The 26,945-nt window shown below is 38.3% G+C and overlaps 4 protein-coding genes across 5 annotated transcripts; 1 reads left to right on the top strand and 3 right to left on the bottom strand.

The window, feature by feature from the left end:
• Positions 1-4,637: 4,637 nt before the first annotated feature.
• LOC114737948 (pentatricopeptide repeat-containing protein At3g48250, chloroplastic-like) lies at positions 4,638-8,184 on the top strand. Its single transcript, XM_028925950.1, has 2 exons — positions 4,638-4,943; positions 5,956-8,184. Exon 2 carries the CDS (start codon positions 5,958-5,960, stop codon positions 7,908-7,910), a length of 1,953 nt encoding a protein of 650 aa, XP_028781783.1. The 5' UTR covers positions 4,638-4,943; positions 5,956-5,957; the 3' UTR covers positions 7,911-8,184.
• Positions 8,185-8,824: 640 nt separating this feature from the next.
• LOC114737967 (pachytene checkpoint protein 2 homolog) lies at positions 8,825-15,678 on the bottom strand. The gene is made up of 14 exons (XM_028925977.1): positions 15,552-15,678; positions 15,373-15,436; positions 15,027-15,133; positions 14,353-14,420; positions 13,949-14,052; positions 13,734-13,838; positions 11,268-11,357; positions 11,073-11,148; positions 10,199-10,268; positions 10,044-10,114; positions 9,774-9,864; positions 9,518-9,645; positions 9,131-9,250; positions 8,825-9,045 (listed from the first exon to the last, which is right to left on the bottom strand). Exons 1-14 carry the CDS (start codon positions 15,676-15,678, stop codon positions 8,905-8,907), a joined length of 1,362 nt encoding a protein of 453 aa, XP_028781810.1. The 3' UTR covers positions 8,825-8,904.
• A 1,217-nt stretch (positions 15,679-16,895) lies between these two features.
• On the bottom strand, positions 16,896-20,933 carry LOC114737962 (protein NBR1 homolog). 2 transcript variants are annotated; one of them, XM_028925970.1, is made up of 7 exons: positions 20,704-20,933; positions 18,900-19,978; positions 18,681-18,810; positions 18,358-18,600; positions 18,082-18,231; positions 17,403-17,969; positions 16,896-17,289 (listed from the first exon to the last, which is right to left on the bottom strand). In XM_028925970.1, exons 1-7 carry the CDS (start codon positions 20,725-20,727, stop codon positions 17,191-17,193), a joined length of 2,292 nt encoding a protein of 763 aa, XP_028781803.1. In that variant the 5' UTR covers positions 20,728-20,933; the 3' UTR covers positions 16,896-17,190. The 2 variants fall into 2 exon arrangements, with proteins under 2 accessions (XP_028781803.1, XP_028781804.1); XM_028925971.1 differs by having other exon boundaries at positions 18,358-18,555.
• A 1,845-nt stretch (positions 20,934-22,778) lies between these two features.
• LOC114737963 (plant intracellular Ras-group-related LRR protein 9-like) lies at positions 22,779-26,496 on the bottom strand. Its single transcript, XM_028925972.1, has 3 exons — positions 25,507-26,496; positions 24,116-24,282; positions 22,779-23,730 (listed from the first exon to the last, which is right to left on the bottom strand). Exons 1-3 carry the CDS (start codon positions 26,278-26,280, stop codon positions 23,088-23,090), a joined length of 1,584 nt encoding a protein of 527 aa, XP_028781805.1. The 5' UTR covers positions 26,281-26,496; the 3' UTR covers positions 22,779-23,087.
• Positions 26,497-26,945: the final 449 nt, after the last annotated feature.

Raw genomic sequence — 26,945 nt, 5'->3', positions numbered from 1 at the left:
CCAAAGTTTAATTAATCTCCCACTGTTTCTAGCTGCAGTTTCTGTGGGGTCTGATCATGCACATTTCTGTTTCAAATAATTTCCAGAAATGCATGCATTCGTGCGTCGATCGGTTACAAATATATCACAGTTTCAAGTCAATACAGCTCATAATTGAGCCCTACCCTCTATTGAAAACTGAAGTGTCCTTCGACAAATAGTCCAGGATTTTGGAGACTGCTTCAGGTTTTGGAAAGAAACTGTTTATATGATAAAGCCGACACGGGATACTACAAATCGTTGATTATTACAGGGAGTGAGGTGTGAATGAGAGTTTCTCTCATTTTACTTTCACATTACTCTATTCAACGTATATCTTCGACAAAATGCAAAGAAAGGGAATAATGATATATGAGATCATCAATCCACAAATGCATGTCTCCTTATCTAATTATGAATTTAACTTTCCTTTGATAGTATTTCATCTGTATTTAAGTTGTAAGTCCTACATTAGGCGTATTTCCTTGAAAGAGAGTCTTATAAGATCTTGGATTTGTCACCTCCAATGACTAGCTTTTGGGATATGATTCTCCCAGAAACATCTATTGATGAGTATTATAATTTATAAGTAAAGCATTCAACTAAACCATCTATTAATATCTTACAATTTACAAGTTGCAACAGACCCTGTAATGATGAGAACAAAAAGAGTAATTTGCAAATAATAATTTTCCTATTTATAGAAGGATTATCCGTATCAGAGAAATATACCATAGAACACAGACATAAAAGTATTTGGGGACAGAAGAAGAAAATGCGATCTATGTCCATGCAGAATGAAAATCCAAGACTAATAACCACGCCATTATATTGATTACAAAAGAATCAGCAGCAAAAGAAGGGACACGTCATTCAATCAGCGAGAGGAGGAGGAGGATGGATGGAAATGGAAGCACTATACATAAATAAGCCATGTTTGTAGTTTGCAATTTGCATTATCCAACTTCATAATGACATGAAAATTAAATGAGAGATAAAAAATTAAAAACATCAGCAAAACTTATCCATATTGGAGCTACATTTCAAAAATAACAATGATAATTCTTTTTCTCAAAAAAAAAAAAGTGATTTGACAGTTTGACACCCGCCAGGCAATGTGCATATATGCATGAGGTAACTATAACTTGTTATTCAATTCTCAGGGCACAAACAGAGAAAGCGATGAGTGCGCAGTGTGCTGATTGTGCAGCCTAATCTCAATATTTTCACATGCACATGCGTTCCCACTTTAATGTACAGACCCATCACGTCCTCACGTTCCAGGGGGAATGCAAAGAAAAGAAGAACCTAAATTTAAAAAGAGATTGATAGAGACGTGTGTGTGTGTGTGGGTTGTAAACTAGACTTCTCTCTTGCGCATGGCTATATCAAAATGGATAGAATTTTATCATATAACCCAAGAGCCAAAAAACTGTTGAAGCGGGATAAAGAGGTGGGCAAACTAGCAACTTGTGCCGAGCATTTTCAAAAAGGTGGTTTAATTTGTGGAAAGTTCTGCTTCAAGTTGTTGGCTTTTGTGATTGCTTTTATCTTTCGCTGGCTTTGGCCCCAAGAAGTTTATACAATTTTCGGAACCACTTGTTCTCCCAGCTGGTGCTTCTTGTTTAATTTCCAACATTCTCTCTTTCTCTCACTCATCAAATCAAAATGATAAGAATCTTGCCGTTTTGGAAACCCAAATCATACGCCCATTGATTAATTGAAAAACATCGTCTTAAACTTTAATTAATCATAGATGCTTGTGATTACTAATGGCGGTTCAGATGACGATTTTGTTGTGTCGTATGTTTGTGTCATGAATAATCTAGTACTTCTCCAAAGCTCACAAATTAATACGCTATAACAACGTACGCGCAATATTCCCATTTGATACATAGTTCATAGCTCATATGATGCTAGTTTTACAATTTAATGCTTGATACAAATATGAGTATAGGAAATACATACATAACAAAATTACTTAAAAGATATAATTATATGATATCATGTTGTATATTGCACATAATTATATAATGCTTTAAAAACCATTTGGCGAATCGACTTGAGTAAACCTGAAAGGCAACTGCGAGCTCAGCTGGTTGAGAGGATATTAATGTTTCACCCTCTCTTTGTCGGAAGGAAGTGTTTTCTGACTGTGTATAAATGAAAAAAACAGTATTTTTTATAATAAAAATGATTGATCTTAATTGAACATGTTTTAAGACTAAGACTACCACTCACTCTGTCATTATCATAACTTATCCTGAAAAACTAATCATCATCATTACAATATTACTTAAAAGTTGAATTGTCCTCTTTGCTTATGTTGTATCCACGCTTGCATAAGTTGGTAGTTTTGTTGTGTTGATTTGCATGTTTAGGTGGTTTTTTGCTGCCAAAGTTTATACTCCTCCGGTCCTTAATATAGGACCCAATTCTTGAGTTGATTTTGGTCTTAAATATAATATCCATTTCTCATATTTATTAATTTCTCTAAATTACCCCTATAGATACTCCCTCAACCATAATCAAATAGAAGAGGGAGAGGGGTATTAAAAAAGATGATTATGGTGTTTTAGGAAAAATGTGTCACTTTTCTTATAATTAACTAATTTATCTAACTTCCTTAATCTAATCAAATTAGTTAAATGGGTCTTATATTAAGGATCGGAGGAGTATGCTCTAACTTAGTTCACTGTCCAACATTAAAATCTGGCCTCCACCATGTCAATGTACAATTAGAGTAGAGTTAGAATGTCAATATTTTTATAGTTCAGGTGAGTATTCTGACAGAATATATCTTTCTGTCCCCATTTTAAGTTCACATTATGAATGTTGATTGTTGAGGAAAAAATTACAAAAATCCATAAAATATAGGAGTAATACCCATATCTGTTATTTTTAAAAATTTTAAAATAAATAATAGTGCTCATGAATTATAAATTACTTTGGTTTAAAAGTTTATATCAATTAAATGATGGTCTAAAAGTCCTGTTAAGTGGAAGTTACAGAGTATAATTGTTTCCCTGAAAAGGATTTCAAACTACGTTTCAGTGAGCATTTTTTAAATATAAAAATGCAATAAAAATAAGATAATTTTAACGTCTTTTTGCATGTTTCATTTGTATGAAATTCAAAATAGTCTTTGTAATGCATTGCCAATAATGTTAAAAGTGATTCTTAAAAAAAAAAAAAAAAAGGGTTAAGGTGCAATTTTAACAACAAAGTTTACCCTAAGGGACACTGGACACCATAAAGTTGTCAAAAAGGAGCATCTAGCACCATGCCGTTAACATCCATCAGTTTACCGTTAGAGGAGCCCAGAAAGTTAGTTTTAAGGTGCATTTTTAACAAAAAAATTTGTATCAAAGGGCATTAGGCACCATGAAATTTACTTGGGTGCAAAAAAATACATGAATTTTGTAAAAGAAAAAAAATAACAAAATTCTTCAACTTCCATAAATGTCCATTAATTTTATTCTTTTGGGTCTTACTAAATGCTATATTTTCTCTCCATCAATTTCCACTTCCAAGCCGATCCATCTTTCTCTCATCATAGTCAACACGCACATTCTCTCTGTCATGTCGTTTTCTTAGCCTCCAAGCCTTTTATATGTATTTAAGCAAAATACATCTTTCCTTTTTAGGATATGAGGTTTATTGTTTGCACCTGAGTACTACTTCCAATCCTTAATATAGGATGCAATGGACTAATTTGAGGAGATTAAAAATAAATAAATAAATAACTTTAACATATTATATTTATTGCTTTTTCTCCAAATTAATTTTCTTGGCTTGTAAACTAATATATAATTTAATGATGCATATAAATATTTTAGAGAGATCATGTACTATATGTTATTGCGTCAAATAAATAAATAATATAATATTTGAAGTAATTTATTTATTTATTTTAATCTCCTCAAATTAGTCTATTGTATCCTATATTAAGAACTAGAGGTAGTACTCGGGTGCAAGTAATGAACCTCATATCCTAAAAGGGAAAGATGTGTTTTGCTTAAATACATATAAAAGGCTTGGAGGCTCAGAAAACGACATAACAGAGAGAGTGTGCGTGTTGACTATGATGAGAGAAAGATGGATCGGGTTAGAAGTAGAAATTTATAGAGAGAAAATATAGTATTTGGTGAGACTGAAAAGAATAAAATTAATGGATGTTTATGGAAGTTGAAGAATTTTGTTATTTTTTTCCTTTTCCAAAGTTCATGTATATTTTTACACCCAAGTAAATTTCATGATGCCTAATGCCCCTTGATGCAAACTTTGTTGTTAAAAATGCACCTTAAAACTGACTTTCTGGGCCCCTCTAACGGTAAACTGACAAACGTTAACGTCATGGTGCCATATGCTCCCTTTTGACAACTTCATGTATATTTTTGCACCCAAATAAATTTTATGGTGCCCAGTGCTCCTTAGGGTAAATTTTGTTGTTAAAATTGCACCTTAACCCAAAAAAAATAATGTTAAAAGTGAAGGACAAAAATATACTTTCCTTCATCAAAACAAATCCGGTTATGCGGATCCAAATGATTTTGTGGAGCTGTTCCGTACCCCTTACCGGATGACAAGCCCACCTCACAGCCTGAACCCTAAGCCCAGATTACCATGGAATTGCAAAAGGACCGAGCCAGCTGGTTGGCTTCACTTTCTCTTGCTTTGCTTCTCTGATATCTCCTTCCCCTTCCCCTTCCGCAACCTCGGCGCCTCGTATCTCTCTCCGTCGTGGTTGCTCGTCTCCATCTCCCTCTCCGTCGTGGTCGTAGTTTCGCGTCTCTTTCTTTTCCGTCTTTCCCTTCGGGTTAAGCTCACCGAGTCTCTTCTGTCGTGGTCGCCGTCGTCTCTCTCTCATAGTGAAGCTCGTCTACTCGTTCTCAGTTTTGCATCTCGGCATCTCCTCCGTTCTGGTTCGTTCTCCCTCTTACTCACCCTGCCTGTTTTGCATTTTCGATTCTTTTGAGTTTGGTTAACCTTGCTCAATTGGTTTGACTGCTATATTCCACACAAATTTATGATTTTAGAATTTGAATAGTGAATACCCCATATCTGCTGCATTTGGTTTTCACGTCAGGTTGTCTATTTACCTTGAAAGAATGTATGAGTTTCATAGCTCAGAGAAAAAAAAATGCAGGAGACACTCTTTTTCTATCATCAATGTTGTCAACAAGCCAGTCATTGAACTGATTGGGGCAACAATTCACTTAGAGAATGTATATAAAAATAACGTTGTTATTATATATGTCAAATTTATAGTCAATAATATCAATATTATAATAATAGTTTATAATTTATTATCCATTACAAATCAGTAAAATCATTTGATAGTCCAACTAAACCAACACAAACTTCAATTATTAACTAAAATATCATTGAATCATCATATGTATACATATAAAAACAAATCAAAACACAAAATAACATAGTTTTGGGTTATTAGAATTTAAAAAAAAAAAATGGTTCATGACCGGTGCTGACTAGTTTTCCACCAGTTTTGGCCTTGTTCCGGACCGGACCAGATACCAGTTCCAGGCGGTCCAGTTTTGACAGCCTTGGTTGTCATCGATATGAATCTGGCCTTTTAGGTGGTCACATAATTGATGTCACGACCTACATTCTTAAGAGCATATTTCTGGAGGTTCGTCTGGTTATGTTTTCCTGCAGTTCTGTTCATGTAATTTGACATACACTTTGAGATAGAGAAAAAATTTCAGACGTTACAGCCAACCATTAAGTGTCGAAATCTGTTCTGAATTTCGGCCAATTTATATGTTGGTGTTGAAATTGAAAATCAAGAATTTAATGAAAGAATGTGTACTGAGATTATTTGTGCTTACTGCTCTTGTGGTGATTTCTTCTTCCTCTTTGAATTGTGGCGTTATTGATGTAACACGGTAACAATTGTGTTATCCCTCCGTGCAGTGATGAGGGGGGTGAAGGCAATTTATGGTTTCCTTAAAACCATTGATTCGTTATACGCTGGCCAAATGTGCATTACTCAATCATTGAGCCACCTGGCGACTCGTTTCTCTCTTTATACGTCTCCCCTTGAGCCCCGGTATCATGCTTTTCATCCCTCTTGCTTTAATCAAAAGCTCTACTTATCATCAAAACCTGACTCTGTTGTGGAGCTTCTTTTAGCCAACGATTGGTCTGATGGGTTGGAAGGTGAGTTACAGAAATCTTGCCCCTCTATGACGCATGAAACTGTTGTATACATTTTGAAGAAACTTGAAAAAAATCCGGAAAAAGTTTTTGGCTTCTTCAACTGGGTTAACAATAAGAACTTGTTTATAACAAGTTCGTCAATGTATAGCTTACTGCTTAGGATTTTAGCGACAAAGCAGACCATGAAACAATTCTGGATAACCCTAAGGGTGATGAAGGAGAAAGGCTTTTTCATTGATCAGGAGGCTTACGTGACAATTTTAAGGACTCTTAAGATGGCAAAGATGGAGGGTGATTCTGTTGCTCTTACCCACTTCTATAATCGGATGATGCAGGAAAGTGCAATGGGAAATGTTGTTGCTAAGGTGGTTGATGTCATTTCAGGATCAGAATGGACTCCTGAGGTTGAGAACGATCTGGCAAGACTTAAAATTCTGCCGTCTGATAATTTTGTTTTAAGGGTCTTGAAAGAACTTCGGCATTGCCCTTTAAAAGCCTTCAAATTCTTTCATTGGGTTGGGAAGGGCTCTGATTATGAGCACAACTCAGTGACTTATAATGCAGTTGCTAGAGTTATTGCAAGAGATGATTCAATTGAGGAGTTTTGGAGTATCATTGAGGAGATGAAGAGTGGGGGTCATGAAATGGATATTGATACTTATGTAAAAATATCTAGAAATTTTTTAAAGAACAAGATGATTGAGGACGCTGTTAAGCTTTATGAGCTTATGATGGATGGCCCATATAAGCCATCTACTCAGGATTGCAGTGTCCTTCTAAAGTGCATCTCTGGAGGTGATCCTCCAAATTTAGATTTAGTGGATCGAGTGGTGAAAAAATATGCGTCTTGCGGGCATACACTTTCCAAGGCAATCTACGATGGTGTCCACAGGTCACTGACAGGTGCTGGGAAATTTGATGAAGCTGAAAAGATCATTGAGGTTATGCGAAATGATGGCTATGAGCCTGATAACATCACCTACAGTCAATTGGTTTTTGGACTTTGTAAAGTGGGAAGACTTGAAGAAGCGTGTAGAGTGCTGGATGAGATGGAATCTTGTGGATGCATTCCTGATATCAAGACTTGGACTATTTTGATCCAAGGGCATTGTGCTGCTAATGAAGTTGAAAAGGCCTTACTTTGTTTTGCAAGGATGATTGAGAAGGGCGGTGAAGCAGATGCTGATCTATTGGATGTTCTTGTTGATGGTTTTCTCAATAAAAAGAAAATAGATGGTGCATACAATTTGCTTTTAGAGATAGTTGGTAAGTGTCATGTATCTCCCTGGCAAGCTACATACAAGAAGCTGATTAACAAGCTATTAGAGGTCAGCAAACTTGATGAGGCACTAGAGCTTCTTCGTTTGATGAAGCAACATAACTTCCCTCCATTTTCTGAACCCTTTGTGAAGTATATCTCACAGGCAGGAACTGTAACGGATGCTGAAGAATTTCTGAAGGTATTGAGTGTGAAAAATTACCCGTCCTCTTCAACTTACCTTCACATATTTGAGTCCTTCTTCAAAGAAGGCAGACATTATGAGGCCAAAGATCTGCTTTACAAGTGCCCTCCACACATACGTACGCACAATAAAATTTGCGAACTTTTTGGTTCTGCGAAGAGTAGCACAACTGCTTCTGCATCCCTAGAAAAATTTTCCGCAGCATGTAACAAACTTTCTTCAGATAAAGATTGTAATCAAATTTGATCAAGTTGGATGGATCTTAATGTTATATATTTTTCCTGTTGGAAATTCACGAAGACATGACGTGATGATGGTAGGCGTCGTTGATGAGTTGCAAGAGGCGGTGAGGTATCACTAATGCTGTTAACGGCAATTTTCTTCTTAAGGTTCCTGTTACAACTCGTGTACACTCGTAAATAAATTGGACGTAGAAGCTTGTGAAATTACGTAAGAAATAAATTGTAAGGGGGATGTATTTCACTCTAAATTAGTTCAACTTAAAAGCTTTTCTATGATATTTGTGATTCTTCTTGTTATTGTTCTAATTAAATTCCAACTTCATTTTACGCATATTTACTCCCTTTAGAGCAAAGCAGGTGGTCGCAGTATCAATGCATCACTTTAAGGAAGCTGTGGACCTTAATTGATAAGCATTCCATTGTCCTCTCGTTGCAATTTTTTAAAAATCGGACTTGGGAGATTATTGCAAAATAAAAAGGGAAAATATGCTTGTTTTTACGTATTGTTAATAATATTGACCACCCATGAGCAAAATATTGAGACCTGTCAGAACGCAAGCTTAGCTTGATTCTCACGAAGTGGAGGCATCCATCCCCCGAGTGTGTTCGGGTTGAGCCATCCTTAACTGCTTGATCACCTGTATGTGATGCCGTGCAGTCAAATGGACGTGGAATATACCACCGGCCGTTTGGCCTAGTGGTATGGGTGTGTGTGGGGTGTGCGCGTGCGGGTTCAATCCTGCCCCTTGTAACCAAAAAAAAAAGAACGTGAAATATACGCATCCTGTTCATACTGGATCATCTGGGTTAAGAGTCTCGTGTCCACAATCTAACTGGTCTTGCTCGTGAGTCCAGAAAAAGGATTCGGCTTTCCTGAGGTCAAAGCATTTTTTATGAGCAAGCTTACTCGCTACGGGATCAGTCATTCATTGTATGTTATATAAATAGAATATTGTGGCTGTAAATACATTTATCATATTGTATTGCAGTCGAGCATTTCAGTCGGGAAGCTCAGAGCGCTCCCTCTTCGCTGTTTCTATCATTGTGCATAAGAACTTAAATGGGTTGCAATCTGAAGGACTGGCAAGGGCAGCATGTGCCAAGAATGGAAGCTTTCTCAAAGACCTTCCGCTCATTCCCTGCAAACAGATTAAAGGCAACATTCAAGTTCAATTGAAAAAAAATTGCGAAGGTCAAATATTCATAGTTATTTTTGGTCCCTACCTCACATGCCTCTGCAGTTTCAAGTAAATGTTTACATAGTTGGGCGGCTTCATGATTCTGAGGCGTGTTCAACTTTTCCTTCGCATTAGCATAATTTGGAAGTTTGATGTTCACACAATCCTAACCAATTATGGATGATTTTAGTCACCAGATTAATGAACCAACCTCCAAAACGAATAAAGATTAAAAATTATCAACGCGATTATCTTTGGGTGGGGTGTGGGTTGGATAATTTTAGTCATCAGATTAATGAAACAACCTCGAAAACGAATAAAGATTGCAAATTATCAGCGCGATTACTTTTTCTTTTTTTTTTGGGGGGGGGGGGGGGAGGGGAAGGGGAGGTTGGTGTTGGATTTCCTGCAGATTAACGATAACACTCCGCACCTGTACACTTGTCAAGATCCCTGTGCGCATCAATTCCTCCAAGCACGACCTTAATATTTCATAGCGAGCTTCAAGAGTTGGAGGACCAACGTATGCTTTGATATCAGCTCGATCAACAAAAGCAATATCTGCAACGTAACTGATAAATATGAATGATCTGCGGCTTGTAAATTGTCCGTTCCAACCGGCACTGAAGAGAGGAAGTGGAAACCGAAGAAGGAATAAACTAAGTCAATGAGGGAAATTTTAGGCTCACCGATAGCATCAGTTATGTTGGATGTAGTTAGAATTATCACATTTGGAGAAGATTTTAACTTGTCCATCTGAGTTAACAATGCATTGACGACCTGAAATTGCAGATTCGGATTCAGTGTACACTAATTCACACCAAAAAGAAAAAACAGCTCATACGTCTGGATTTTATATCTATACATTTGTATAACGTTTTATATTTTGTTCAAAAGGAGACGAACAGAACATTAGTCTTTCTTGTACTCCCGTACGGAGGAGGGGAGGGAGATTTTACCCGAATAGAGTCTGAAGGTTCAGAACCAGATAGAGCAGCTTTTCTGGCAGCAGCAAGGCTTTCAACTTCATCTGCGGGATCACAAGCATTTATAATCAAGCATGCACAAGGGTGATTGTAACGTGACCATTAAGCCAAGTCATATTATGACTCACCAATCAAAACAAATACCAGATTGTTTTCTTCCTCTATCATTTCTTGAATCTTTTGGAAAAGCTTTGCAACCTATAAGAATGTTCCATGAAAGATATAGACATTATCATTTATCAATATGACAAAAGTTGTACAAAGACAGTTCCTCGAAGGTATACTGCATATTTTCTGGGTTGGCAGTTTTGCATTTCGACATATTAACACCGTCGCATGAACATCACAAATTCTTAAATGGATGTAATGGCACAATACTCTTGGCATCCGGCCTTTTCATGTACAGTCGATGTTAAAGTAAAACCTGACTAGAAAGCTAAAATTCAGAATTTCTAGTCTCTAACTTCAGACTTGACCGGGTGCGTTCGCGTGTGGATGTTTTTTGTAGCTGATCGCTGATTTACGTTTTAAGTTCTGTTCAGCGTTGTTTCCTCTTCTGTCTCGGTAATTTGGTCTTTTACTTGCGAATAATTTTCACTAATATTTTATTTTGCTTAGGGAGCTAATGAACTGAGCTCTTTTTCCACTTGTACCCTAGATCTAGCCGTATAAATCAAAGAGTTAAAGAACCTTAACTAATCAGCCATAAATAAACAGTTATTTGCTTTTGTACTAATATCAGTATTAATATTGGTCGACCAATGTACAATTTTTCTTCATTTCCAGGTTGTACACGGTCAGAATCCCGCTAAGCACTGATAGACGTGTTTTCAAGTGTGTTTTGTCATAGATATGTCCAAAATTGTCACGACACAGAAAACGAACATGCAACTCACAGACACATCAAGCACCATAGCTCCTATTCAGCACATGCATGAAGGAAAAGCGAAAGGTAGATCAAAGGAAGAGGCAGAAGTATAAGGTAAAGGCGCACAAGTATACCAGCTTGCCACTTTCAGAGAACCATTTACTGAACAAAGAATGTGCATTAACTTCAATCAGCTGACACTGGGGATATCTGAATGAATTCAAACCAGAAACTTAGTGAATTCATTTTTGACCCATTGTTTTCACCAATTGGTAGAATACACTCACACAAAAGACTGAAGAAATTATTAGAAATGTAGATTTATGCACCTTTGATTGAATCGAACGGATAATTTTTGTGCTAATGCTTTACATAAAGACGTCTTTCCAGTCCCAGGAGGTCCATGTAAGAGAACAATGCTGCAATTATCATGACACATTCAAGATTATTTCATTTGAGCATTAAAATTAACTTGTCAGCAATATGAAGCTAAATCGAGGTGTTAAAGAGTGTGTTGGCGCATAGGTAGCGTTGATGCCTGAAGACCAGTTGAAAAAAGGGAACTCAAAATGCAGTATCATCGTAAAAGAGGCTAGGCAGAGACAATTAAACTTTTTCTCAGTACAATGACACGGCGGAAAGAAAGGGTCTAACAACAGTTTGTACCGCTTCTGATGCTGATACTTTGTGTAGTTCATTCATCTCATGAAAAAGTCTAAAGATCAGCTTCCAACCAATACTTAGAGATCTACACAGGCGATGTTACTTATGGATGAAATCAAGCACAGCAGCAGAACAAGATTAATAAGAAGGCAACCAACTGAATATTTATCGTTCATCTTTCTATAAATAAAACAGCCTGAACAATATTATTTAAGCTCCAAATTCTTCAATTTTGGTAGCAGTCCCGACAAGCAGGTTGAATTAAGTGCCACCATCAACAAGTTTTTGTTCTCTTGACATTGTAATAAGAAGTGACCTCCAAGTCTTTTATTTAAAAAAATTTGAAAGAGGTCGCTTCACAATTGCCCGGCTCAATCACTAATACAACGTAGATTTTTGGGACGTCCTAAATAGGGCTGAGCATGTAACCCGAAACCCGGCCACCCGCCCGCAACCCGGCGAAATTGGGCCCGTTTGGGCCCGCCCAAAAAAGAAAATAAACGGGCGGGCTTAAATGGGCGGGTTTACAAATTAAATGGGCGGGCTACGGGCACAGGCACGGGCTGCCCGTACCCGCCCATTTAATTTTTTTTTTAAATTGAAGAAAATAACACATTGATAACCCCAAGCCCAGTTCTGCAGTCCAATAATTGAAAGCCCAGTCCGAGTGAGTGTCCGTGTAGGCGTGTACCGTGTCCATCTCTGGCTCTCTACGTCGTCTCCCCTCCCGTTCCCGTCTCCGAAACCGAAAGAAAGACTGAATGTCTGTGCCTCTGTGGTCTGAAATTGTGAAATCTGAATGTCTGGTCTGAACTCTGAACCGCTTCACGCCTTGTCGCCTTCGCTCTCTCAGACTCTGATCTCTCACTCTCTCCTCTCTAATCTCGTCTTCGTCGGTGTCCCGTCTCACGCTTCCGCACTCCCGGTCCCGGACTCCCGCTGAGCTGAGTCTGAGTGAATCACTGAATCCTCAATCCTGATCGGCTGATCCCCTCGAGTCGACCTCGAATCCTCGCCTCCTCGCCTCAGCTCGGTCTCTGCTTCAGTCGGTCACCACTCACCGTCACTCGGTCTCTGTCTCCCCTGATCCGGTGATCCCCTCGAGTCCTCACCAGTCGCCTCGTCCTCGCCTCGGTCAGACCGTCACTCACTCGGTCGGTGTCTGTCTCCAACTCCAGGCTCCCAGCTGGCCAGCTCGATCTCCCTGAGTAGTCTCTATCTCTCACGAAGGATCGCAGTCACGGTGTCACCGATCTATAGGTATACTCACAAAGCTGGCAGGTTTCAACTTCCTCTTCCTATATCGAGTTTTCTACTTTTCATGTTGGGTTTTGCATTGTTGTTTCAGCCTGGTTCACGCCCGTAAGCTGTTTGATGAAAATACACAACTAAAAAATGTCGAAACTTTACATAGCATTATAGCAAGTCATCGTGCTTTATTGGATTTTGTATATTATATGTAAACGTAGATATTCATCTGGCCTCATCTGCACAATTCCCTGACCTGGGTATTACCATATTCACTATACTGACATGCATGCGGACTACTCTGGCAAAGGATTATGGTGGTGATGATGATGATGAGTGATTGATGATGATTTGATGATGATTAATCCTTTACAATTTTATATTTGTGATTGTCCTCTTTTGAAGCTTGAACCCTTGAACATTAGAAATTTATGATGGTTTCTGATTGTATGGACTATGGAGTTTAGATTTTGATTAATGGTATTATAATTTTCATCTATTTTGATTTTTGAATGCGAATTGCATGCGAACAGCCCCTGAGCAGCACCTGATTGTTAAACGGGTTCCCCATAACCCGTTTAAGCCCGCCCACTTAACCCAGCCCGTTTAGGGACGGGCTTAAACGGGTTATGTACGGGTACGGGCCACCCCGTACCCGTTATTGCATAAACGGGCGGGCTGCGGGTTTGGGGCCGGGCTGCCCAACCCGCCCGTTGCTCTGGCCTAGTCCTAAAGCCAAATTTGGTCATCATTTCCTGAGCAAATATCATGCTGACTACCCACCGGGCAAGATCATGGACTTGCACAATATTGTAAAATGAAGCTTCAGAATTGACGACCAAAAGCAGGGAATGCAAACCTAAAGAAATACTTTGAGAGATTACCGGTTCCATGAGACCAGAAAGGGATCGACGCCCTTTTCAGTAAAAAGCAAAGCGCTCGCTGCATATCTTAATAATCTTTGCTTGAGACCAGATTCATATATTAAGCTGCAAAACCAGTGGTTCCAGGATAAATTAATGCAGAACCAGAATATAATCCAAAGAAAACGATAGTAGCTTGGAAGTTACGATTAATTGAATAAAAGCTCGTTATGAACCTTTCCCACATGCCATCAAATTCTTTTGCCGGAAGAATCCATTCATTGAAGCTGGAAGGTTGGCCATCAGTGCTTATATCCTCGCATGGTCCTTCTTCACTAAGCTGACAAAGAAAAATTCGGACCATATTGATAACTCTGGGATGCACTTTAACTGAATGTAGTTTAACATAGAGATTCTGACCTAGAGTGACAGAAAAAAGTTGTGGAAAGATATTTTATATAGAACAAAGTAATCCATGCTTAACCCAGACGATTCATTCCCTAATAAATGAGGATGGTATATGAGCAAGTTGCAGTCATAAGTAAGAAGAAATCATGTAGCTACAAATTCTATGAACATATTAGTCGAACTAGAATATGCCATCTATCGAGAACTAAACAAGCCAGTTGAGCAGTATCACCTGAAACACATGCACATCAGGCTTGACTTGCCAGAACAAAAGAATATTGTGATTGCTCGCCGACTCATCTACAAATTGAACGTGGTAGCTTCAGATCAGTGCACCATACAATTTTTGCGTGTATGAAAAGCAGACCTCCTCACTTCTGTTTGAAGTTCAGCGACTTTCACATCTATCGTCGAACCAATAACTCTCTTGTTTAAAGCGACAATAAATTGGATTCTTTTAACAAGCCGTTTATTTCTTTTTGAATTATTGCTAAAATGAATCCAGATAGAAAGGTCTTGCCAAAATTATCTGGCCCCAAATCCAGGGGAACAAGATTGTCAAAAACTCTCCAGGCTTAAAAAAACTTGTGTTGTGAAAAACTCCCCAAACGTCATGCATATTGTCTTTTGGGGAAAAAAAATAACACAAACATTCACATAATTTGACCATTTTATATACAGTTACAATGTGCTTTGAGATTCCAATGATAGACCCATGATCTGCTTCCAGGTTTGCTTTAGAACAAGGAACTATTATCCGAATAAAAGTGACTGCTTGCAAATAATTTAAAGAGAGGATCTTCGTGTTTTTTTCTAAATTGGTAGAATAAGAAATCTGGAGGATGTTAACTTCCACCAAAGAGTAATTATGTCAATTAAACGTCACATAGGGGTAAAGTGAGGTACCAGTATCGCAAATACAGATTCTTTGCACGTTTTCTGAAAGAAACGTGTCGTCATGAGGCAGGGAAATGGGTCCATCAATATAGCTCAAACACCTGTTCTCGAGCATCCTGAAAATCATAGATATCGGTTATAAGATTTTGGTATAAATAATACAGAAGATAAAGACGTAATTAATCTTCCCGTTCAGTCTTAAACTATCCACAGCTAAAGTTGATAAACAAAATAATAGAATTGGAAAAACTAATCGGGAAGTAACAATTAACATAACTTTTGAAATCAGAATGCGCCCAGAACCTCCCTGAAAAACAACAGCTTGGAGTCAGTGAGCACAAATAAAATGGCTGACCTCTCAACGGCTGAACGGACATCCTCGATCCGAACTGTACTTGAAGGTTTCAAACATACTTCGACTGGTACAGGAAGATAGGTACAGAGTTAAACGAAAAATATATCATAACTTGGAAGAATTGAAACTAAACGAATCTCTATACGCGGAGCGAGAAGGTGAGGATGATTTCATGGTACCAGAGACGATAACCTTCTCTTCGGAAAGCATGGGAGAAGGAGCTGGGTCTTGGGTGGCGACACCATTTTGTTCGGACGTTTCGTCGACTGGGGGATTTTGCAGGGTAACCTCCATGGAAGAGCTCATTGTTTTGCCAGTGGTTTTCTCTGGAAACGGGGAGAGAGGGGAACAATTGGGGCGATTCCTTTCAAAATAGGCGGGAAAATCACGGACATGGAAATCTGACCCGCCCCTCAATTCCATGGAGCTCCGAAGTGTTGTTGCTATTGCGAGATTTTTTCAAAAGAGGGTTAATAAAAATTTTGATCCTCCAAATTTATTTTTTAGGTTTTATTCTTTAAATTTTAAATAATAAGTTTTGATTTCTTAAAAATTAGTTCTTATAATCTAATAAAAATCTGAATCATTTTGCCTCTTAAAAGACCAAAACCTATTATTTGAAATTTGAAGGGATTAAAAATTATATGAAGTTATTAACCCTTTCTAAAAAATAGAACTTGATCAAACATCTTAAATGTAAAAATTTTGTATATAAAGTTAGATAATTAATTTATATAAATAAAAAATTATTTTAATTAGTTATTTATAAAAAAAATGTGTTAGATTTTTAAAATTTTCTCGTTTTAATTATTTACCTTAGAAATTATCTATATAATATTTGTTTGAAAAATAAATAAATGTGAGAGATAAGAAATATTAAAAACTTGCATCTGGTTAAAACAAAATTCTCAATTAATTTATGCATTTAGAACTAGAGGGAGCATTTCATAGAAAGTTGGGTTGGTTTAAATACAGAGTACCCATCTAAAATTCTAAGTTTTGAATACAGACTACCTATCTAAAATTCTAAATGCTTAGAAAATTAATTAGTTTATTTTTAAATGCCAAGTGAACTTAATCCGTTATCTCGCCAAGAAAGCGAAGGAGAAAAGGAATTTATTGAGTTAATCAATATTGGCTGCTTAAAAAAAATAATACGATACATATTTTTAAATACATCCGATAATTTTTCAAAACAAATGGTGATTTTGATTTTAATCATTCTCAAAATTATTTAGATGTAAAAATATACAGCTCCGCTTCTTTGTTGAAAATCTATCTTAAAAATATAATCTTTTTTTTTTCCAGCCAAATATCTTGTAAAACATAACCCTTCTTTTCCCAAGGTTATACCATTTTTATTAATTGAAAATGTATCTTGCGTTTAGATCTGTTCCGAATATGACCACCACCTAAACCACACACAATACCTTAAGGTCAAAATTTCATGCATCCAACAGAGCTAATTTTGTCTATCAGCCAACGGGGGAAAACTATTTTGAGCGAAAGTTTAATGCGGCAAATTAATATGCAAGGCACAACCAGGCCATAAGAGAAAACATGCACAACGCGAAGTCGCAAGCCAAGAGAGTCGAAATCATGGCCCAGAAAATCTAGATCGGCTTAATCGAAATAACTTACTTACATATGCATTATTATGCGACCTACGTCGGATACCATATACATTTATTGACAAAAACTTAAAAGAACATAAGATAGGCCAACTCGTTCAGGAGTTTATACTTAGTACTCAATAATTACTGAATGCCATAGACCACCGGGGGTAAAACTACCGTTGAAATATGAAAGACGTTTCATCTAATGATCCTCCCCATTCACTAAATCCAAAACAACACGTTTGATGCTTCCATTGTTCTTCTTCAGCAGCCTCCTGTTGACTTCATTGTCGCGGAAGCCCTGAATTCAAAAATTAATCAGGTGTTAAAAACATAAAAGGCACGGAAGATTAAGGAAAAGAACAAGCGGCATCAACAACATATGCAATGAAATACCGTCCAAAAACAACTTACCATCTCCCGTAATTCATCAAGAAGAGGATCCCATTCAGAAACACCGCAAAGATCATCCACTGACTGCTCTAAATCGTACTCGTTCATCCTCAAGATCTCCTTGTTCAAATCAACCTGCTTGAAACCCATCTCCTCAAGTTCCTTAAGCAGAGTCTCCTCTATGGAATTATCTCCATCTATTCTGGAGGACGATGTCAATGCACCAACACAAGGGGCTTGCGGATTAGAGACAACAACAGGAGCTGCATCTGAAAAATCAACAACAGGGTAGGAAATAGCGGTGTGTTGCCCAGACGTTGTTGGGGGCAAGCCACCAAGGCCCACAGTTTTAGCTCCATCCTTAAAGATATTTTCTCCCGGCTCTTGCCTGGGTTGCTCATCAACCTGTTGCTTGCCAAATTCTTCGGGAGCACTAGAATTGCAGGAGTGAAGAAAGGCCTCGTCCACTTCAGGATGAACGTTGATATCTATATTATTTGGCCCTCTGGAACCACTTTCTTCAAGTGGCATATTCAAGTTTAGGCCTTGAAAGTTATCATAAAATGACTCCTTCAGTGAAGGATCCACCTACAGTGTAAGGTAAAAACATAATTGCAATTTCATAGAACCGTTAAACAACAGTAACCAATGCTTAGCCAAATAATTGAAAAGAAATTCAATGCCCACAAATCTGATTTACCTGAATAAGAACCCAAACACGCTGTCCAAACTTCTGGCCAGTAGGGAATGCCATCCTCCAGTATGAAATGTATTGACCGGGAGACTCTGGTGCTCTAAACTCAACAGCAATGTCAAGCTCTTTGTCCACAGGTAGACCTTCCATAGGAATCTGTGGCATGTTTTAGAAGATGAAGAAGTCAGAAGATTAAAAGACAAAACAGTCTAGAATAAGAAACACAAGGAAAGCTCATTGATTAAAGGAATGATCAAACTGCAAGATGTGAATCCAAAAAACCTCTAAGTTAACTGAATGAGAGTCGCTAAATTTGTCTCCTCCAATCCAAACAAGTTGACATCCTTTTGGCCATGGTACTGTGCCACTGTTGCGCATCCGCCAAATCTTTGTAAATGTGGTAGATGGGGCCATTAAAGTACCATCTATTACCGTAACATCCAAAATGAACTTGCTGTCTATCTTGGTCTTTGATGTCACCTGGTTCATAAGATTTTTTCTCATTCTAAGAACATGTGCCATTGGCTGGTAAGAGAAAAGAAACAATCAGCACATGCATAAAGCCAAGCAGGCCGACAATGTAGAAAAAAAGTTCACATTCATACATGACGATAATCATTCAGAATCTTGAAGGGTCCTGGGCGACGGCAGGGTAAAGGACGATCAATTTTGACATAATCTGTTCCATTACCAATTTCAGCGAAGCAGATGCTGCAGAGGTCATAATTTCCTTTCCTGCAAGAAGAAAAACTGTTATGACCCTCTGCAAAAAAATCATTGAAAGCCATTTCACAATACTGGTGACATATAAACAAAGTTCTTACACTTTTGATTTGTAACGAGGTCCTGTTATGGGATAAACACCACATCCATCACAGCGGACACCCTTATGGAACATGCCACCCATGGCTTCAGTGTGACTATAGCTCCTTTTAAATGGATGACCCCGATGGTTTTCAAAAGAACGTGCTGCTGAATCAACAACACTTAACCCAGAAAAGGGACATTCGACAAAAGGACTGAAACCAATTGGTGGAGACTGAGTTGAAAAGTTCCCAGGAGCTGCCTGACTAGTGGATGCCCTAGGACTACCACCTTTACACTTCATATTGTCATTGGCAGCTTTCTTACCCTTTTCACTATCACCTTCAGGAGCCGTAGATGAAACTCGCACAGCATCCACATATGAGAATTTAGGTGGATTAGAATCAGAGGGGGCAACATTGAGATCAACAGGAGCAACCGGTGCTGCTACACCTCCAGTAACATTTTCATTTAACTGTTGATTGGCTTCAGAAGGTGAGTCTGCAGATGGAGGCTGCGGACAACTTGGAACATGTGGGACAGATTCTTTACAAGCATCACTTTTGGACTCAATAACAGATGCAGTCACAGGCCGTGAGTTTGAATTACCCATGGATTGTCCCAATTTGGCTATAGAATCCATAAGGGAACCAACCACTGGACTAGAAGATGCAGCCTTGGAAGCCAAGTTTAGAGATAAATTAGAAAGGAACTCAAGTACTGGCTCCGGAACAGATTTCAAATCATCAGAAAGGGTAGTGTTTCCATTCCCCATAAATGGATTCAAGATGCGAGGGGACCTTAAGGGAGTAGAACTTCCACTAGCCATTGAATTTGCTTTACTAGCATTATCATTCATCATGTGTAAATCAATTTTCAAGAATTTTAGGTTCTGCCTCATCACATCAAGGAGATCATCATCGTCCACCAGCGTCACCAAATCCCCGTCTTCGTCAACATATCTCAGCACGAGATTGGTTTCAAGGGGAATATTGAAAAGAGAACATATCTTGAACCTCAACCTAGCCATGTCAAGATCCAGTTGATTATTTTCATCTACGCGAGCATTGAAGCGCCTGAGGGTATCTCCAAATTTGACCTGTTAAAAATAATGAAAAACAAGAAAATATTTGTGATTTGTGATTATATGATAGTGGAGCCACGCTTTCACTTCGTCAGTAGTGAAGCTAGAAAATTAAAATTAAAAAAAAAAATCAAGAGCAGAAATTTTTTTTTTTAAAAAAAGCCAAATTATTTCCTGCAAAGTTAAAAGTTACACCAACTATCGGCTAATAACATTAAAAAAAGGCACAATTTGCTTTGGTGTTAAAAAAGTATATGCGTGTGAGTGTGGATATAATATAAGACAATCGGATTCAATCCTCCCAATAGATGTTGAGTTAGAGATGCGTGATTATAGATTATGAACATGCTAAAACGAAAATCAAATACAAATAAACAAGAGAGAGTCGATAAACATTCAGATAAGTCAAAGAACAAAATTGTATTCTGAAGAAAACTAGATAGCTTCCGATATTCCACAAATGAAACCAAAAACCTGCGAAATTTGTGAAGGTAAAGCATAATTTCGCGCTCTGGAGGAAATTATCAGGAAAAATTTCACCATCCATCTATCCAATGAGATAAATTCGAAAGAAATTAAAGGATATGGCAAATTAAAAACAAAACGAGCGATGAACGCGTCCAAAATCCTGCAAAACTCCGAAGGCCACGTTTTTCCCAAAAGAGCTCGGAGAAAAAGTAACAAAATTGAAAACCAAACAACATAACAGGATGAGGGAAATAGAAACTGAAAATTCAAACCTTGATCACTAGAGTAGACTCCATAGCTCAGGAGCACCAGGGCCGTGCACCGACCACAGGACGCGTAGCAGTGAAGCAAGAGGCAAAGAGTCCAAACCCTAACCCTAGGCAGAGAAGAGCTTCGGATTAGAAACAAGAAAGGCAAGCAGATACCAAAATACGGGAGGCGTCACGGTCAGCCGCTATCGACGCTCTGGTTTCTCCGTTGGGTCCGAATACAAACTAGCAAGCCGCGAATCGTATGATATATAGTTACTGTTGGCTTGGTCGATAAGAAATTTTCTTTTGACTTTTTATTTCTTCGTTGCAAAGCTAGCCGTGGGACCCGCTGAGATCTGTTGCGTTCATCTCGCGCAGTGATTTCTCTCTTCAAATTTCACCGTATAAAAAAAAAATTGTATAAAAAAATAATATTTCACAATCTCATTTTTATTTTTATATAAAAATACATTCGACCTTGGAAAGAATTTCAGCATAGAACCGTTGAAGCAATTTATCCGCAAATCAGAATCCAGAAATTCTGAAAACATTACCGCAAGTTCTAGGAAATCAACTGAGAATCAGTTAGAACAAAAAAAAAAAGATTGAAATATCCTTAATTTGAAATCAATAGGAGCGTCGGGGCAAAATAAACCACCCGCAACCATCGAAGTGAAGTTCCCGCGCATGTCGGCACTGGCCGTTGGACTTCATTTATGTCCACATCGAAGCCGATTTCTGCAATCTTCTCAGCCAAGCAATTCTTCATTTATTCAATGGAAGGCGACAGTCCTGTTTTTTCTCGCGATTAAGCTTTATGAAGACGATGGTCGAGTTGTGAGTGAAAGGTAATTGTTTGCCACATTATTGTCTTGGAGTATGTATTTAAGTTCTGTGAGCCAATTGTGTGGACGCATTGTTCATGTTTGTGAAGTTTAGCAGAATTCTCATTTGTCCAAGCCTGTGTCTTGCTTTGTTTTTAATACTGTCTTTAGTTCTAAATATAAAAGCTAATCGATGAATTTGAAAAGATTAAGAAAATAATTTAAATTAGTTATTTATAATAAATAGGTGTTATTTTTTTAAAATATCTTTACTAATGAAGTTTATTGGTTAGAACTACTATTATTAAAAAGACTATCTTAAAAAATATATATAAATATGAGAGACAAAATAAATTGAGGTCTTATAATTAGGATCAAAATAAAAATTAAATAAAGCTTTATATTAAAAGCCGGAGGTAGTATATCACTATATCTAGACGTGGTGCAGGCCGAATATTGACAAATTACCAGTTGCGTTGAAGATATGTTGACAAGGTGTTATCTGACCATTGATAAGTGGTCCTCGTCTTTAGCCAGGGATTAATTGTTTTGAAATCTCTTTTATCGGGCCTTGGCCTTACAAATACATGTATTTGTACGAGGCATGTTCTGACTCCAAATACATTTAGGAATAACTGAAAAATAAGATTATTCAGTAACATCCTTTGGATGCTAAAATTACAAATTGAATTTTGATTACTGGATCCATAGTTTGAAGAATGTTTGTGATTATTGCAGAAGAAATAAAATAAAAGATGGGGTAGAGTTTTTTTTTTTTTTAAACTAAAGCATAGGTATATTTTTATTCGAAACAATCCTATTTAAAACACTATCTAGTACTAAATGCGAATCCCATTCGCTAGACTTAATTCCGTTGGTGACTCCAAATATATTCCAGTTCCATGATTAATGGCTCTTTTCATTTGAGATGGACATCCACCGACAGAATCACCTGAACTGGAGTATCGATTCCCGCCCAATAAACACGGTTCAGGTGAACCAGAGAATCCCCTCTGAAGTGAAGGAAAAACGTTGAGCTTTATATGACTTAATGGACGGTGGAGATTTGTTAGTAATAGTTGCTTGGGCTGTGTACTCAAATTTACTCAAATCAGTTAAGCACATGCTTCTTTTTTAACCAGTGGGAAGAAACCATTCGCGCATAACAGTTCTAACTCGCACCACTGCGCGCGCGTATGCGCAAACACAAAAGCGCACCACTTCCTCCGTTCTTTCCTGATATTTCGAAGGAAAAAGCTTGAGAAGGAAGATAGAAAATGCTCACGGAGAAATTAAAACTGGGTGATTCGTAAATAATGTACATTGGAAACTGTAGCTACTCCATCGGGAAATTATAGTTAAACTTTCTTTGGCTAAAAGATTACAGCTAAACTTTGACAATCAAACAATCTAAGCAAAACACGAGAATGTCTGTTATCATCTGCTTTCAGCAAGGCAGAGTGGATTTGGAGCAACCAAAGGAGGTACAGGGCATTGATGCCTGCCAGCAGGTGGTATTTAAGTGATATGCACATAAATGAGAGCATCCGAATCCAGACTATAAGCTACTGCACCCTCCCCTTAAAGCTGCTGATCAAGACAAGGATCTCTTTGAGTCCTAGGTGACCCCAGATACCCGGTGACACTTCCAGAAACACTAGATACATAATTCTTCAACCAGGAGGTGCTTCGTGTTAACCAGCCAGCCTCTGCCTGTTCTTGCATTTCATGGCTTTTTCTTTCTTCCTCAAGCAATATATCAACCCATCTCTTAGCCATAAAAGTTTTTATGGCTTCAACCCCTTCATCTACAATTTCCTTTGGTGGCAATTCCAGGGGGTTCTGCTCCAAGTTGAGCTTGACCAAATTGTCGAGGCGGCCAAATGTGTCAGGGAGTGCATGAATCTGATTGTTGCTGAGGTCCAACTCCCTGAGGTTAGTCAGATCACCAAATGTATCAGGAAGTTCCCTAAGGTCACTGAAATTACTGCTCAGGTTGAGAACTTCAAGATTAGTCAGTTTCCCTATTGCAATAGGAAGCCCATGAAGCTCATTAAAATGAGCATCTAGAAGGCGCAAGGCCCTCATTTCACAAACAGATGACGGAAGAGACCGAATCTTGTTCAATTGAATCAACAGCTTCTGCAAGTTCACCAGTTCATATCCGATGTTTGTTGGCAAATATGTCAGACTATTGAAACTTACATCCAGCTCCACCAATGACCTGATCATTTAAAACACGTAGTTAAAGTTTTCAGATCCTGAGTCCGGTCAGTCACAATTTGACCAACGACTACTTCAGTTTTTTTCATGCAGATCATTTAAAAAAGAAAAGAAGAAAAGAAAGATGAACACCATGATGAAACGAAGCACATTATCGTCCATGTTAAAATCTCACAAATTCAAGATGATAATGTATTTTCAAAATCTCATACGTGATCCTCTACTTAATCATATTCAAAAGCAAAAGCATATTAGTGCCCGCGTTAATTTGACATGAATACCAAACCACAAAGTCAACCTGAGTCACTCAAATTAAGAATTGCAATAATAATATAGAGTGCAGCTATAATGAATTTCTCTATAGCAGAACTGTTTGTCTCGCATACCTGCAGTGACAGATGGAATCAGGAAGGGCCTTTAGTTTGTTCCCGGAGACATTTAGAAATTTCAACTTTTGTAGCAAGCCAATGGAATCTGGAAGAGACTCCAAAAGATTTGAAGAGACGTTAAGCTCCTCAAGACTTTGCAACCCAGCAATAGAATCAGGGATAGCCTGTTATGTTGTACAGAATGCTGACTTAGAAGCAAATCCATACTAGCACAATAATTTTAACATATTAATCGAACATCAAGCCAATGCATTGAAAAGGAAAGTTGTTCTCAACCCATCAATCCTGCCACACAGAGACGCATATTTCTGGATTGGAAGTGGATATGATCCCCAAAATATCCATTTACACTAACAAATCAATTCATGTGTCAATAAATCAGGAATGAGAATACATAAAAAAATGAAATAAAAAATTAAGAAATATGTAAATGATAATTATCTTATTGTTATATTCCTGAAATAAAAGTATGAGCAAGATAGATTCTGAAGATGAAGATGAAACTAAAACAGTTTTGAACTCTTATCGTTGTTTTCAAGTTACTCCAGCAAAGCCAGGAGTAATAATGTAATTTTGGACTTACAATAACCAGTATAAGATGATACTCGTATGCCTTAATATTTCAACAATCCGACGTCCATAATTAAGCTTTACTTTTGTACAACTCCAACCAGAAATAACGAAGTGGGAAAATTACTGAGATGGGACCATGTAATCAGTAAAAACTGATTCGGAAAATTACCGGAGGATTGCTAAGTTCAAACATAACAAATCTTTAAATGTAAAAATTCAAGTTGGAAGAAGATAAGAAAACCACCACACATACAGCTGAAGGACTTCTCCCAAAAGGATGATATAACATATGCTACACATTTGCAATCTCTTATTGAGTTAATATACTCTGTCAGTATATACACAGTCCAGTAGATACTCATTGAGCGACCTTTGAGATATATGAAGGGTACATTGTGGTTTTGAATACATTTGAGGAGACGAGATGATTTAAGTCTGGTAAGTTCAGGCTCATCAAGACCCCTGGGATTCAAATAAAAGCTCCAGCTGCTACATCGGTGTAGCAGATGGAGGCAGGGCTATGGAATTCAGCAAAAACGAGGAAAATAAAGGAAATAAATCTAGTCCTAATGTTCAGAGGTAGGAAAGTTTCCACATGAATGGAATTAACATACTACAGAATCGCACGAACGTTTGAAATTACATTCCTCAGGTAGACTAACTAAACGTTTGAGATTAAGCATAATTAACTGTTATAGAAATTTCTGCGGCTAAGATTTGGTCATCCATTTCCTTACATAAATGGAATTATCATACTACAGAATCGCATGTGATAGCAAGAACAGTGTAAGTGTTCAAATACCAAGTAAGCTTACCTCGAGCTGATTGTTCGAAAGATCAAGCGCAACCAACCCAGGAATTCGCCCAAAGGCCTCAGGCAACAACCTTAACCTCCGCCCTGAAAGATCCAATCTCTCCATCCCCTTTCCATAAGCCTCTCGTAGTATCCCGACAACCTCTTCGTGAACCTCCTCCCCAACATGCTCGTCTTTCTCGCCCTCGGCATTATCAGCCGCTACTTGGCCATCAGACTCGTAGATTTCCACCAGCCTCTTCTCAGCATCCCCAAGCAGTTTCTCATAAGCATCGTGCATCTCGTCCAACTGTATCAGTGATTTATACGGCCGCTTTGCTTTCTCCGCTAATTCCCTGCACTCTTTCTCCTTTTCAGCTTGATGAGCCCGCCACTGAAGGATGTCAACATTCTCGGGCCTTGGGGACAGCACAATCTCCTCCAGTTGCTTGGACAAAAGGGCTTCAATATCCGCAAGCTTGGCCTTTGCACGATCGACAGCTTCGTGGTCGGGCCGCTCCCCAATGAGCTTGAGTACTGATCGGGTCTGGGCGACTTCGGAGACTGCGCGGGTCATGGCAGCTAAGAGTTTGGGATCAGTAAGGTGAGGCATTTTGCCCACAATTTCGGGTTCAGGCGAAGAAGATGAATGAAGATGGGGTGGCGGCGGCGGCGGAGGGTGAGGCTGTTCGATATCGAATTCAGCGGCGGTGGAAGGTCCGGAAGTAGAGCCCAGAGAAGGGAGACGACTCATGACGTAGGAGAGAAGAGGGAAGGCTCCGGGGTTCGGATCCATGGCGCTGAAGAGATAATTCCAGAGAGGCCAGCTAGAGAGGGGTTTGAGATTGTGAAGTATGGCGCCTGATGGCTGGTGCTGCAGGGAAGCTTGATTAGTACGCGAAAGCTGCCTGGCGGATAAAATCCTCCTGTTTTGATGCCTCGCGTCCGACCCTATGAAGGGTCTATGTCCCGGTTGGGCTGTGACTGTGACCACTGACCGGCAAGGCGGTATCTCGGCGAGAGAGAGAGGGAATGAAGAAATTTGTTTTCTTTTTAACACTCGTTTTTCCTAGAGTCATATATCCATAGAAGATTTATGGTGGTATATAAAAAGCAGAGCCGCAAACTTACTTTTGACCTTGGCGCGTCTATTCTTCTGGAGGGTGAATTCTTAAACATGTTAAACAAAATTTAATTCAAAAAATAAAGAGAAAATTGGTGAAAAAATCTCTATTTAAAATTTTAATTTGCCAGAATGACCTGCAATTGTGCAAGCACGAATATGATCCGTGAGTGCAACATATGGATGATATATTGTACTCAGCAAATGATATGTTGTACTCACGGATAGTACTCATGCTTGTACAATTTCAAGTATTTTTGGTCAATTAAAATTTCAAATAGAAATTTTTTTCACTAATTTTTGCAAAATGAAAAACGCAACACTCAAAAATTAATTTT

This window comes from Neltuma alba, unplaced genomic scaffold (assembly GCF_004799145.2).
Source record: "Neltuma alba isolate B1F8T4 unplaced genomic scaffold, ASM479914v2 tig00013512_pilon, whole genome shotgun sequence".
Classification (NCBI taxonomy): domain Eukaryota; kingdom Viridiplantae; phylum Streptophyta; class Magnoliopsida; order Fabales; family Fabaceae; genus Neltuma; species Neltuma alba.
The sequence above is the reverse complement of the archived record's forward strand: the minus strand, read 5'-3'. Positions and strand labels throughout refer to the sequence as shown.

Bases quoted from the DNA above. Each gene is read 5' to 3' on its own strand.
- LOC114737962 (XM_028925970.1), bottom strand. From the start codon at position 20,727: ATGGAGTCTACTCTAGTGATCAAG. The intron at 17,970-18,081 runs GTAAATCAGATT...CTTACACTGTAG, and splicing joins GTGTTTGGGTTCTTATTCAG to GTGGATCCTTCACTGAAGGA. The intron at 17,290-17,402 runs GTAAGTTGTTTT...TTTTGAATTCAG, and splicing joins TTGATGAATTACGGGAGATG to GGCTTCCGCGACAATGAAGT.
- LOC114737963 (XM_028925972.1), bottom strand. From the start codon at position 26,280: ATGGATCCGAACCCCGGAGCCTTCCCTCTTCTCTCCTACGTCATGAGT. The intron at 24,283-25,506 runs GTAAGCTTACTT...ACAACATAACAG, and splicing joins TTTCGAACAATCAGCTCGAG to GCTATCCCTGATTCTATTGC. The intron at 23,731-24,115 runs GTATGCGAGACA...TTAAATGATCAG, and splicing joins GATTCCATCTGTCACTGCAG to GTCATTGGTGGAGCTGGATG.
- LOC114737967 (XM_028925977.1), bottom strand. From the start codon at position 15,678: ATGAGCTCTTCCATGGAGGTTACCCTGCAAAATCCCCCAGTCGACGAA. The intron at 15,437-15,551 runs GTACCATGAAAT...TTCCTGTACCAG, and splicing joins AGAGAAGGTTATCGTCTCTG to TCGAAGTATGTTTGAAACCT. The intron at 15,134-15,372 runs GTCAGCCATTTT...TATGATTTTCAG, and splicing joins GTCCGTTCAGCCGTTGAGAG to GATGCTCGAGAACAGGTGTT.
- LOC114737948 (XM_028925950.1), top strand. From the start codon at position 5,958: ATGAGGGGGGTGAAGGCAATTTATGGTTTCCTTAAAACCATTGATTCG.